The 14,909-nt window shown below is 40.9% G+C and overlaps 1 protein-coding gene across 1 annotated transcript; it reads left to right on the top strand.

The window, feature by feature from the left end:
* On the top strand, positions 1-13,742 carry cavin4a (caveolae associated protein 4a). The gene is made up of 2 exons (XM_023396702.2): positions 1-603; positions 10,581-13,742. The coding sequence occupies exons 1-2, from the start codon at positions 196-198 to the stop codon at positions 11,160-11,162; spliced, it is 990 nt and encodes a 329-aa protein (XP_023252470.1). The 5' UTR covers positions 1-195; the 3' UTR covers positions 11,163-13,742.
* Positions 13,743-14,909: the final 1,167 nt, after the last annotated feature.

Raw genomic sequence — 14,909 nt, 5'->3', positions numbered from 1 at the left:
TTCCCTTCTCCCCTGTCCCCAGACCTGAGTTTGGGTCACAGCGGTTGGGTGTTGCCACTCTCCAGTCTCCCTGCTGGTAACCCCAACAGTTCTGGTCCCCCTCCCCAAACTAAACGACACGTCTGCTAATTTCAAGCAACTTTCAAACAAATTTGAATCAAGAAATTACATTTTTTTTTACATCGAAACAGTGCAATGGATCAGCACAAGTATCGCACGGCGGGCGTCCAGGAGAAGCTGGAGATCATTGGGGTGGAGGATGAGGCTGGAAACCCCATCAGCGCCCTGACCATCCTGTCGCTGCTGGAGCGTGTGGCTGGCATCATCGACAACGTCCAGTCCTGCCAGCAGCGCATGGAAGAACGTCAGCTGGAACTGGAGAACAACATCAAGACCATCCAGGGCGATGTCCTGAAGCTGGCCAAGGACCACACTGACACCAGCGGCACGGTGGAAAAGCTCCTGCAGAAGACCCGCAAAGTCAGCGCCAATGTCAAGGAGGTCCGGACGCGCGTTGAGAAGCAGAACGTACGGGTCAAGAAGGTTGAATCCACACAGGATGAGCTGCTCACCCGCAACAAGTTCCGGGTCGTCATCTATCAGGTGAGCAGAGGTTTGGATGCAGCTGATGAGTAAAAATGTTGTACACCAGAACTATCTGGGTTCTGAAGGAGTTTGTAGATGTAAGAGATAGAATCAGGGCCAATAAACTGGAAGTACCAAGGTGCTTGGATTTACTAGTGTTGTAACTAGAAAAACTGATGTTTGGACAGAACTTTACTAGACAAATAACACAAATGAGCAAAGAGGCACACTGATGATTATACGTACAGTACAGTAATTATGTAAAAGTAGCCATTGTTATTCCGACTTGTTTTGTGCTTAGGACAAAAACAAACAATTTGAAGACCTCTGTTTGGGCTCAATGAGCTTAAAGGATAATTTCATAATTTTTCTAGTATGATTAATCAAAAAATTATATTTGATATATTCCAATATGAATTTGGTGAGATCATTCTAATGACTTGAAAAAGATAAAACATTCCCACTGCATTAAATTATGGTTTGATCCTTTTCTTTCTTTGTTTTTTGCTTGTGAATTCTTGCACAATTTTGCATCTTGTGGTCACCAGGCATAAACACATGCAACCTGTGATGCCTCACTAAATACAATGCAACGTGGAGCTTTGTACAGATAAAAAGGACTTATAGGCCACGCTCTTGGAAATTTACTTAAAATTTTTAGAGGTTGCTACGATGGACAAACAACCAGCGTTTTCTTTAGGACTCCATCCCTCTCAATTACATGCTTTAATCTTAAGAGAGAAGAGAGAATCTCAGAAGTCGAGGCAGAGCAGCTCCACTCTGGATTATCAGATCCAAGGTCCAGTCCAGGTTTCCGTTTACGAAGAACTGGAGCATAATTAGGTTAAGTATCAAAAGTAAAATAGATTCATTCCCTCAGGCGATACAAACTCCCTGCCAAGCAGCGAGATCTTAACTCAAATGAACTCTGGCTCAATTCATTAAGCGGTGGCCGCAGCGAGAGTGGGGGATGTGAGGAAATGAAGGGCGGTTTCATTTCAAACACTTAAGACCCATCGACTCCGTAACACTGGCAATTTATAGTAAAAGTATCCTCATTACGCTGAGAGGGCACACTTTCATCCAAATGACTTTAATCAGGTCAGGTGAGACGCATGAAAACAAGACGATTCACTTCAGAGTTTCAGTGGTAATCTGAAACACTCCGACGAACTCTCAAATTTGGAGGAACGCAGCCAGTTAATTGCTTTTAGAAATCACAAGCCTGGAAAGCAGAAACATTTGCATTAAACAAATCTTCCCCTCCGAGTCGTGCAAGGTCGTGTCTCCAAACAGACATGTGATGCAGAGAGAGGGAGAACACTCTGAGGCGGTTGCGTTGAAGAAGTCATTGCTAAAGAGATGGACAGACTTTATAACAGCATTAAATTGGAGTTCTGTGGGATTTTCTGTGCGAGCGGCTCGTCAGATGACAGACAGAAAAAGACATTTGTGTGAACTCAGAGTACTTTAATGGTGATCAGAGACACTGTACATGGCTGCAGGCTAATTACAAATTCATCTGGTAATGAAGCTTTGTACGAAAAACCCTGTGTCCAAACCACTTCAGTTGACATCATACTCACATGTTGCATGTCCTGCGTCACTGTCGGTATCCTTATTACCTCCGCCAAGGAGGTCTGTTTGTTAATCAGCAGGATTATGCTAAAAGTACTGAGCCAATTTGAACGGAACTTGGCGGAGGGATGGGGCACGGGCCGGCGACGAACCCGTTTCATTTTGGGGCAGATCTGGATCATTTACTAGGAATTTGAAATGTTTGCTCTGAAGTCTGGTGCATGTTGTTTAACATTTGCCTTGGTTGAGGTCTGCACTTCTTTCTTCTTTCATAAAACGATCATTTCCTGTTAAGTACTGAACTGTGCTCTGACTCCTCTCTCCTGTGAAGGGCAACACTTTCTCCACCATGTCAAATATAATGTTGACGTTCTACTATATCCAAAATATAAAGTCGCTAGTAAAGAAAGTTAATCAGCGGAGACATAGGTTTATTAATTTAAGGAAACAAATGAAAATTCAGGAATATAATTTTTCTGAATTGAGATGATTAAGATCATAATTTAGAGATAATGATGGACTATTAGAGGGTACGAATTATTAGTATGAAGAAATGGGACGCCTACCTGGTTCAGCAAGAACAAAATATCTTGATTTGTACAATGTATACAGTGTATTTCTGGTGACACTGCAATGATTTATTTAGCTGTGCGCATCCCAGCATTCAACAACAGTCCCTTACAATAACCTTAATTATTAATTTGCATCTAAAAACACATCAAACGTATTCATCTAAATAATGGATTTTTCTGCATAGGTTAAGCAGGTTTTATTTTTAAATTTGCAAAATAACATTCCAAGTGCCCCGTAACCCGTACCTTTAAAGAAGTGCAGGGATTCATCACAAATGTGAGGTTAATAAATGGATTAATTAATGGGTTATGATAAATTAGAGAGGTTTGAATGGATTATCCCCAGGATTTAAGGGATTTTTAGGCAGTAAAATTCCATTAGAATTTACTAAATAGCATAACCTTTTTTCAATCTCACTTTTAAGGAAATTTTGCCCTTTAATGAAATAATCCATAAAAATACTTAATTTTAATTTACCCTTAATATTTCTCTGAAATATCTTAATCAAACCACGGTTAATCGGTAAAACAGTGGAATTTGAAGATGGTGACAGTTTTAAAGAGAGTGGAAGACCAATACTGGATGTTGTGTATGGATTCTTTTTTCAGTTGTCTACTGACAACAATAAAATCTTATAGTTTGTGCCTCTAATCTTTTCAGTCGTTAAGAAATTTATTTTCATTCATTTCTTCCAACATCCAGGCCATTACGGCAATGAAACTAACCCTGACTCTTACTGAATAGAAACCTTGATGCTATTATGGATCAGGGATAAGCTCCCTGCAGATATAAGTTCAGCAGTCAGTACTTGATGCTGTCCTCGTTAATGTCCAGACTTCAGAATAGTAACCGGAGCGCTATGTGCCGCTAACAGCTGCTGTGGATCCGTGACAGAGAGAGAGACTTATTCTGGGATCACAGCATTCTCCCCCTCCGCCAGCAGGGACACGCTATAAACTGCTGTCAACCAGAATCAGGGTCTGACATAGCAGCTTATCACAGGGGTCAATGTAAAGATGGTGGGGGGGTTGTTTGGTCAGCCTAACCTGCTGCTGCAAGCACTGCCTGAAGATACTGTAAGATACAACTATGATAATGCCAGACAAACTAAGACAAAATAATGTAATTTAATGCAGTGTAAATATATATAAAACAAGGCAAATGAAACTGAAGGAACTGATTTCTTTGGCCAGTAGGGAGCAGTGGAACAAGCATATACTGTACATAACCCACCTATAGCTGTTATATCATCAAACAGCTGCCGACCTCCACATCCAGAACAACATGATCATTCCACCGGAGTCATGTTTGTGTCCACCTGATGAATGTAAATCCAATATTCACTCTCCTTTTGGCTCCTCACCATCCAGCTCCTGAGGGAAATATCTGTCTCTTTCAGCTGGCAGATGTTCCACTGTCTTCACCAGCTGGACTCTACCTGTGTGTGTCTGCTCTACCTGTACTGAGCAGGCAGGTTTAGACTGAACCTGACAGTAAATCTACTGCCAAACAAAAACTATAAGCTAAAAGAGGCTAAAATGCTCTGTGGTCTTTTGTCACTGAGCTGAATTAGCTGTTAGCAACTCCTGTTTGCGGTGTAGCCAACTATGTACAGAAAGCTGTCACTGGATGAATGTGATACTGAAACTGAAAACTTAAAAACATGAAGATTCTTAGGCAAGTTCTGATATGGATAATAACTAGGTGGACATCAGACATAATGAAGAGTAAGCCACACTTAAATCAATATATGTTTCGGGGCTATATGTTAAGATTTGACTGGACTATGGACCCCCATTCTCTCGCATTCAGCTCTGCAGCACCCCCCTAAGGAGACCCCTTTGGTCTATGTCCTTAAGAATGTCCATGTCTGTTACGATGAGATGAATCTTATGATGAGTAAAATTGGAGAGGCTCAAATATTTGCTATTCACCAAATGAAAAGTCAGACAACTTCCGAGTTGTTGGAAGGCTAGGCTAGCAGTTTTAAGCTTAGGGTGACCGGGGGGGTATTCCATCAACGTTGCTCAGGAAATCTGCGCTTACTTGAAAAAGCCTGGTTAGAATTAACATCGACTTTCACTTCAAGCTCACGCCGCTCCATTAATTAAGCCGAGCCTCATCAACATTAACTCAAACCACGTTTGAACAAGCTGCATTATGTGCAAGCACAGACAGTGTCAAAGAGAAGATCATGTCACAAAAAGACAGGAAAAAAAGAACCGTCTTCTTCTCAGCAGCGGAGCAAAGCCTGCTGATTAGAGTTTCCACCCGTCCTGTATAATACATGAATAATGTAATGTCAAGTAAAACCCAACCAGTTACAGCTACAAGTGGACTGGAGAAGTTCGTCAGTGAGCAGTAACTGATCTGCTCTGTTTGAGAAAATACACTGTATAATCACCTTTTTCAGGTAAAGTCAGCTGTACAGCGCTCTGATAGCTCACCTGGCAGAGTGCATATTATCAGTGTTAACTCATAACCACAGGTTTGAGTCCGCCCCGTGGCACTTCTTTCACGTCATCCTTTCTCTCACTGTTGCAATCAGAATAAAGGCAATAAGTATTTAATTAATTGTATATTGCCAACTGCAGTCTATATTATAATCTATGTTAGCCTATATTATACATTAACCAATGTAGGTAACAGGGCAATAATCACCACATTGATCATGCTAATAATCCATCCATCGACCCTAGTTTCCGAACACAGACATGAAAAAAGTGATGTGAGTGCAAAAAGATACTTGATGGAACTGTCTTTTGGGATTCTGTTTCTGGCCATTGGAAATACATTGAAAAACTAAGATTGACAGTTAGCCAGCTGAGCTGCTAAGTTCAGTGGTATCAGTTACCGTGGTTACTGAGCAGGGAATCCAATAAGCCAAAGTAATGGAATGCTGACTTAACAAAATAAGCCATGATTTTCCTATCCCTATTTTAAACTATGAATTAAAGCCAAACGTCTAGCGTTGCACTTCTTTTGGTCAGAAGTGAAGCTAAGACCATCTTTTTTTTGTTGTTGTCTCTTGGCAGAGAAAAGGTTAGCTGGCTCACTCATTGGTTAGGAGTTCATAACTGGTCAGTAAACTAACAAAAACAAACATAGTCAAAGCCCCTCAGCCAGAACTTGAAAAAATAAATGTTTATGTTGGAAAAAGTGAAGAAGTCCCCTGACTGTCTGTAATGGAGTTCACACAACAATATTCACAACCTCTTATTAAAATGCTTTTCATTCTTTTGACCTTTGGACCCTTACAAACTAAAAGGAATATAAATAATTGAGCAATAGATAGACAATAGTACTTCACGACTCCTTCAAAGGTAGGGAGTCGTCATTTTATCAGTCAGCCTTCACCTTAGTTTATTACAGTACAACAAAATACATGAAACCGGGACAATCCCCCTTTATTATTTCATAGGTAAAAACATTGGATATTTTAATGATATATTGTCTCCGGTTTTCATTTCAGATCTGGTCACCTTAGGCTAAACACATCCTGGACCTCCCTTCGCACTGGACACAGAAGTATAACTGATATCCATCTTCTAAAAGATTTTTACTACTTAAAATGTTTCTTAAAGTATGTGCACAGTAGATACTCCCTGTGTCTGCTGGTCCACACTTTACAGTGTCCAGGTTTAGTTGAGTCTGGTCCCGGGCGGCTCTGGCTTTCTCTCTGTCCTGCCTGCAGAGGAGACAGTTGCGGTGTTGAGTTTCCTCATGACTGATGTGCTGTCGGTTATTCTGAGGCCTCCGTTCATCTCCTAATATAGAGCTTCAGCTGCAGTCGTTTAACAGGAAGCAACAAGCGGTTTGTTAGAGACAGTCGTCGCCAACGGCTGAATAATGAAGGCTGGGACAGTTGGGCAGTAATAAGAAAAAGATAAATGGCTGCTGGTTCACACTCCCAGGGCCACTCCACCTCCGCTGTTGTTCTCAACACCGGACATCAGAGGACAATGTGCAATTTTAGATAAGTTAATGGGTTTTAGTTTATTATATTTCTGCTGTGTGGCAACGAGGGAGGCTGAGCAATGACGAGTTATGACTTCAAATGTCTGCAGGCAAACACACGATTAAAACAAGAGGTCACCCAGAGAACATTGCTGTAACACTGGACAACATCCTGCATCTCTGCAGAAACACATGGTCCTGTATTCTCCAGATAATTAACTGGAAATTCCTTCATAATTTCCTAAAAATTAGCTGGTCATTTAATTTAGCTGTAAATTACTGTAAAAGGAAAGGTCTATGCAACACAACACAACATGAAGTGTTTCCAGGGGACACTAAAAAGTGATGAACCTGGCTGGGACGCACTTAATCAATGCCTTTAACTTCAAAAGTCACAATTGGGCATTGAACAACAAGTGCGTCTGAGTCATGTTCCATATCTTAGACCGCTCTCTCTAAATTGATAATGAATAATAATGATAATTAATTAATATTTAAATTTATTCTTGAATTAATTTTTTTTAATCCAACGAACAGACAAAAAAAAGCCAACTATTTAGTCTTAGTATGATAAAAAAAAAATAATAACCTGAGAAAACCGTACAGCTACTTGAATATTTTCTGCTGTGACTGTAAAGAATTACTGCGGGTTTTACATTTCACATTACAGTTTTATATGATAAATTAAAAACATAATTCCCAAAAGTGAAGTGGTTCGCACTGAATATTTTCTCAGGAGGCGGTGGAACAATGAATTATGTTACATTTACCCAGACCCAGGCTAGCTGTTTCCCACTGTTTCCAGTCTTTGTGCTAAACTAAGCTAACTAGTTTCTGGCTGTAGCCACACCCAAACATGAAAACTCCTCAACTGGAAAACTAAGTTTTTTTAACCCAATATATCAAAAGTTCCTTTAAAACTTACTTAGCTAGTAAAAATGAACCTCAGTATCGCTGCAGTATGTGGAACCTTTGAAAACTCTGGGATGGTTAATGTGTGTGTGTATTAACATAATTACTGAATTAGTTTCAGATCTCAGTGTCGTACATATGATGATAGTTCAGGTCTTGAGCCTCTCTCTCTCTCTCTCTCTCTCCCCCTGCATCACCACCACCCCCCGAGGTTATTAATACAGGCATCGACCCACATTCGCTGCCGCTGTAATTATTGTGTCATTCAGTGTCTGGACGTGCTCTGATGACTCCTCCCTGATTAATGAGTGTGATCGTTGCAGGTGGCCGCAGCTTAATTAGGATTAATTGGCTTTCACATCCAAAGTCACCTGTAGGGCGCAGCAGGTGGAGCAGGTTCCTCCTGGAGCTGGTTTGTTTCTGTTGGTCGTCAGGGAACGTATGCCAGTCCTGCTTTTTTGAAATGATAAAATAAAGGTTTGGTGTATTTTATGAAAGACAAAATGCAATCTCATCTTTTAAAATGTGTGTATACACACACACACACACACATATATATATATATATATATATATATATATATATATATATAAATGTGTATGTGTATTCCAAGACTCAGACATAGAAATGCACCAGCTAATCTGTAAATGCACGAACCACATTTCCTCACAATCAAGCCAATAGCTGTTGAGATATTTCAGTCTAAACAAAGTGGTGGCCAGATCATCACGACCCCCGCTGCTAAAACCAGACGATGCCATTATAATTATTATTATTATTATTATACCACCTGTCTTGAGTTACAGGTGTCGTTGCTGCCAGTGGCTTCCTGGCTGAATGAGTCTCAGTTACTTCTCCCCAAAATAGAACAACTTGATCTCATTAAGATGGCTGGTGTGTTCGCAGGTCGGGTCTGACCGAGCATCTCAAAGGAATATCATGTTTTCCATCTGAGCTTCCATCATCTCAACGAGAAGCATAGTTATTTATTCCTAATGCACAGAAGAGACAGATGAGAAGATGGGGGTATTGGTTTTCTAGGTCTGGGAGGTTTTGTGCAAGTGCAGCCGCAAAATCTTTAAAGAGCAAACAAGAAGCAAGAGGATTCAGATTCAGAGTTTAGATTAGAAAGATTAGAAATCCAGCAAAAAACGTCTTTAATGGGAAGATCCTGTTCTCTTGATCTTGATCTTCTCCAGAGTCAGATCTGTTTCAGATGGATATCAGTTTCATCTTCATGCGTCCAGTACAGATACAGGGCCAGTACGTGTTTAGCCTAGCTTAATATTAAGAGTAAAAGCAGGGAGGAAGCTGTCCTAAATGTCAGAGTATTCCTTTAATGGGTGAAATGAATGGCTTTGCATGTCCAGGTGTTTTCAGGTAACTTGACTGACCGAAATGATATTAGGTCAGCAGCTTCATTCAACGTAGTGAAGGAGTAGAAACACCTGGACTACAGGTGTGCAAGGCCTTTAAGTTCATTGTGTTGTCTAGGCTCCACAGCAGCAGCAGCTTCTTCAGTCCTCAGTCAGTGTCTTAACAGGACACGTTCAGCAACAATGCGTCTGGCTCAGACACGTTTTGGCAGTGCTCTCGGCTCAATACCGAATCAATACAGCTCTGCACTTACACTACATTCACGTCATATCCTTTAGATCGTAATTAGGAGCAGCTGAGTGGGAAAAATCATTCATGTTGGCCTCCAACTTTGTAATTCTAGGATGTGTCCTGGTTGATGAAAAGACCCACAGACGAGTCAACAAACTGATGGCTGTAAATTCACCAAAGCTGGCCGAAGTTACATCCACATTAAATCCAGTATTTACACTTCAGCTCATTTTATAGCAGCTGTTTGTTTGTATCTGGTTTCTGCTTCAAATCTGTAACACAACAAAAGAAGCTCATTGGAGCTGTTTATCTGCTGTGACCACAATTAGCTCCAGAGCTAACAACCTTGAAATAATGTGTTCTCCCCTTTAAGACATAAGAAAACAGATTTGAAGCCTAAAAAGACGCCTCTGGTCATGGTTCTTGCATTAAGTGCAAGGGATTTTCTCATATTGCAAGACGTATTGGAAAAAATATCCACTGTAGTAAAATCTATCGTCAAACTTTATAAACACATATTTCTGTTTTAGGCTAATCCTGCAATTAAAACTCCACATTTCCCTCTTCTCCTGTGTTTTATTTGAAGTGTTGATCCATAAGAAGATATATTTGTGGTTTTAAGAACCAAAAACCATCTGAATGTAGTTTTACATCTCCTCTCTCAGGCTTCTCTCTGGAGCTCTTGTAACAACAGGTCAGTGAGCCAATCAGAAGAGAGGAGGCTCTGAGTTGAGCTGACTTTCTGGTGTTTTCTGAGTGATCCAATAAAAATATAGTAGATTTCAGGTAGACACTCAGAGAAACCAAATCCTGCAAGGTCGGATGGTGGGTCCCGGTGGGCGGGGCTTGGGGCATGGCTGAGGGTGGTGACTGTTTTGTTGTGACATCACAAAGTTACAAGAAGTCCTGACGGCTGGTTTTAAGGCTCAGTTTCTGAATACAGGCTGTGTGCATTTCTCTGTGGACTGAGGCTTTGATACTTTCACAGTATTAATATAGAACCTAGACCTGATCTATAATCAAACAACACATGGTGATCTACCTTTAGACTATATGGACCTTTAAAATCCTGATGATTCAACCTAGTTCATCAGAAAAGGGTGTAAAAATCTGACCATAAAACAGCCGTGATCATTGGTTTGGAGCATTGCCCATCATGGCCTAATACAACAAGAGATGTAAATGGTATAAACAGTAAATGGTTAACAGTCTGAGGGTAGGTTTTACTGTCCATCCATGCTCAGAGGCCTTTGTTGTTTCTTTCTGACCTTTTTTTTAGAAGTCCTGATTTCCCAGTCGGCTCTTCCATGGATACCTGCAAACAACAGTTACTAAAACTGCTGTTCAATCTGTTTTCTCATCTGTAGGGTGAGACGGAGATCCCATCAGTGGCCGTCACTAAGTCTCCTAAAGGAACCGGCTTGGACGGACTGGAGATTGATCCCGACTCCTACGACATCCCCGCCGACCTCTCCTCAGATGAAGAGTACCTGAGCGTGGAGGAGACCGACTCCTCACGAGCCGCTCGCCTCAAGAAATCGGTCGTGAAGAGCACGGAGACCCTGAAGGCCGCATTCTCCAAGGAGAACATGAGCAAAACCAAAGACAACCTGGGCACCAAGTTCCACCACCTGGGTGAGAAGGTGATGCCGCCCGAGCGGAGGGAGAAGATGCACCAGGCCGGTGAGCGGCTGAAGCAGTCCGGCGAACGGCTGAAGGAGAACATCGCCAAGAAGGCTCCGAACAAAGAGACCTTCCGCATCAAGCTGAAGAAGGAGAGAGCCGTCGGCGAAGGCCAGGAGGGCGCTGAGGCCGACCCCGAGCTCCACACCCAGGGTCGGGCCGAGGAGTCACCGGTGCCGTCCCCGGGGGTCACCTACACCGAGGTCGGCCTGGAAACCAAGAGGGAGGGGCCTGTGGAGGAGTCCAGCGCCACCCGGATAGGATAGGAGGATTACAGGAAGTAAATCGGATGTGATAGGACAGCGCTGATATGAAGAGAAGGCGGGACACTTTTGGAAGATTTAGAGAGAAGGTCTGTGATTGGTCGACAACAAGGATGCACATTTTAATTGGTTTGAATGTTTTAAAACAGAAGAAGTTATTGAGATGGGTAAATTACTACATGATATTTATTAAATCAGGTTACTCCATTAAATGTTACGTGTGACAGTTTTTAACAGTTACATAATTCAAACCTCTTGATCTGATACAAACTCAGACACAAATGTGAGAAAGTTTATTTGTGATGCACTAAGAAGAATTGAGGTTCAGGGTTTTAGATAAAAAGGAGTTTGACTAATTTGTGAGTCCAAATTTCAAGAGATGTGAGATTGTTAACAAGTTGTGTTGTTATTAGTAACCAGATGAGGTTAATTTGCACAAGATGGCCCAAGAAGGAAGACGGCAAAAGGCTGATGAATGTTGATGTGAAGTCTGTGTCTTGATCTTTTATCTGGATGTACATATAATGTCGTACATACTGCCAAAAAGCATGGAGGTGAAAGTGGTCCGTGCAGGCCTCAGCTGGTCTCTGAGAAGCCTGGTGGGGAGAGAAGAAGAAGAATAACACGGATTCAACGTCAGACTGGTTTCTGTACGCCAAAGCAGTAGGAGTAGAAGGAGCTGAAGTTAGAGTGAACTCTGTGGTGATGGCTGAGGGACACGTTAAAACTGCACCAGGTAAAGAGATTTCACTGGAAATCCGACATCAGTAAAATGTAATGAGTTCATGTCATGTGGGATAAATAAACACTGACGAGCTGAACTGTGGCAGTGCGACAGGAGGAGAGCCGGTCATGGTTAGATGCCAGCTTTTTGGAGCCACAAGTCTGAACCAGCTGGGCTGTTGCAGTGATATCGAAAAATCCTAAAACGCTTTGCACAGATGGAAATCAGGAGACTTAAAGCTTTCAAACAATGTAGGATTTATCGGGGGTAGTCCGGTACAGAACAAAACACAACTGAAGTAGGACCATCAAGGCCAGAGAAAGAATAACTAGAATCACCTCCTCATGGTCGTCTGCCTCCTCCACTCAGACTAGTTTCAGGTTACATCCCTGTTTATCCTGAGTCATAGAAAATATGAACCATTTGTGTGAAACTTTGTCATAATTGATGTGAAATCTTGAGTAATGGCTAAAAACTGTTTTGTGAGGTCAAACTGACCTAGACCTTTGACCTTTGCCCCCTAAAATCTAATTTGAGTCCAAATTTGAAGAAATTCCTTCAATGCGTTACGGGAGGTATGACGTACACAAGGACAAAATTGCATTTTGCAAGGTCTCCGTGACCTCGACCTTTGACCATCAGAATCTATTCAGTTCGTCATCATCCTCCACATTGAAGTGGACATTTGTGCCACATTTGAAGAAATACCATCAAGGCGTTTACAAGATATCGTGCCTACAAGAATGAGATGGACATATGGACAACCTAAAAACTATATGGCACCAGCTCTGAGTGGCAGCAGCTCTGAGGCATAAAAATTAGTAAAATAAAATCAAAGATAGAATAAGATAAGATAGTAAATAACTTTGCAATGACAAGAATGAATGAATCTCATCGATTTTTTAAATTCCTGACAAACATTTAACGTCAAATATTTATTTTATATCATCACATCCCGGCTCTATAGTGAAATATTCAATATCAAAACATCATATGACTCATTTCACCAAACTTCATCCTGAAATATCTGTTTGTTTGTTTTTTAACTTGAGGATCTCCAGAAGAATTTTAAATAGAGTTTTGTGTTTTAACATCAACATTTGATAAAAAAAAAATCTTTGTCCAGTGCAACTTTAAGTCGAACTGAGCAGCACATGTATTAACCAGCTTTAAAACCTATCAAACAGTAACACAACTCATGGAGGCACAAAGCTGATCTTTGTTTGCCCAGACAAACTAATTACTCCTAGTGGTGATAGTGTAGTGGATTGAAGGTGGTCTGAGCTCTGCTGTTAGTGGCTTTAAAGTTTTTTCTGCACTGCTGCTTTTTAGTGTATGAATGTTTTTTTTTTCCAGTTTTGCTGCTTGATATTCAGAGTTTCATTTATTTATTTATTCTAGAGCAGTGATTAGTGAGATCACAGCTTTTATCAGGGTCACAGCAGTTTCAGTCAGATCCTGCTATTGTCTGTAGAAGCTTTGCTTTTCTCGCGCTGCCATTATACAGTAGTACAGCGTCTTATTCTGAAAGGTATACTTCCTGTATAGCTTTTAACTCATGACTGTATTTATATTGCTGTATTGCTGCTGCGGAGTGGATTTGATGCAATTAGGTTTATAGTATTTGGTTTGAACATTTTGAACAAGGTCTCATTTCTTACTCATGTTTCACTTTTTTTTCATTTTGGGTCACAGCTCAGGTTCCAGGTTGTGTTTTGTTTATACAGTCATCTTTCACGTGAAAATCAGCTGATTGATTGAAGACCTGTGTGTTGTTTGGGCCTGTGCTGTACGAGCAGTACCAGATATTAATCATGATGTTTTGTTTTTGTATAAATAAAGTTCTCATGAAACCTCAACGAGTATGTAGCAACATTATGAAAAAAAACAACATCTTTTCAAGGACAATGTGTGGAAAAATATTGGGCTTTTTTGGGGGACTTTTTCTTTTACATCTCAAAAATCCCTGAATTTCACTGCAGCTGAATCAGTGGAATTAACGGATTTGTTCGTCGTACAATGTTTTCATTCTGACGTTCAACATGCTAATTTGCACTGTCGACACTGTCATCCTCCAACTTTATATAAACCTGCTCCGCAAATGAGTCAATGGCTCAAATACAAATAAACTTTTAGTCCAGTTAGCAAAGGAGTTAGCCACGCAGCTTTGCTTTGTGCTAACAGTTAGTACTACCGTACTACTTAGAGGTTAGCTCCTCAGCTACAGGAGTTGTGACTTCCAGCGCCACCTAATCACAAAGACATGCAAATGGATTTTACCGGGATGCTTTATGGTGTCACTGACAGTGAACACAACGAGACATGAGCCACATCACAGAGACAGAAGAGGTACAGCAGCTGTGACGGGCCAATCTGATGATCTGACGACCATTAACAAACGATGTCATAGGTCGAGATGCTACTGGAGTTTACCGGTGTGTGTTGCTCATAAGGTGATCAGGCTTCAGTATTTTATTAGTATAATATTTAGCATAATTTGGGGTGAGGTGGAATTGTTTTTTCTCAAGTTTGGAGGATTTTATTTAAGGCTCATCTGTCTTCTCATTAAAAATCAAGACAAAATAAAAAGCATTGATGGGTTTTTTTTTTTTTTTTTAAAAAGGATTGGAGAAATGATTATAAATAAATATCCGCAGCTAAGTGGCATTGTGCTGAATATCTTTGATTTCTTTTTTAATTTCACACAATTTCCCATTCATTTCATCCAGTCAAATATGAATTTTATCAAATTTATAGTTTAATATTGTTCAGTCACCACTCAATATGACAGACACTCTATCAGTCCATGCAGGAATATTTGGTAATTGTTTCACAGGCGTGTGATTTTATCAGTAACATTTGTTTAGCAGCAGCCACAGAGGCTCGGATCATCTCTCCTCTCTGACTCTATCTTCACTGATCTCGTCTATCTGCGGCTCGGATTAAATCACTGACTTGATGTCTGCTTGAGCAAAACACGATCACTCAACTGAGTCAGCAGAGCCCTGCAGATTTGCACTCTCCGC

This window comes from Seriola lalandi, unplaced genomic scaffold (assembly GCF_002814215.2).
Source record: "Seriola lalandi dorsalis isolate HSWRI2012SDOR001 ecotype SW California unplaced genomic scaffold, Sedor1 jcf7180002054982, whole genome shotgun sequence".
Taxonomy (NCBI): Eukaryota; Metazoa; Chordata; class Actinopteri; order Carangiformes; family Carangidae; genus Seriola; species Seriola lalandi.
The sequence above is the reverse complement of the archived record's forward strand: the minus strand, read 5'-3'. Positions and strand labels throughout refer to the sequence as shown.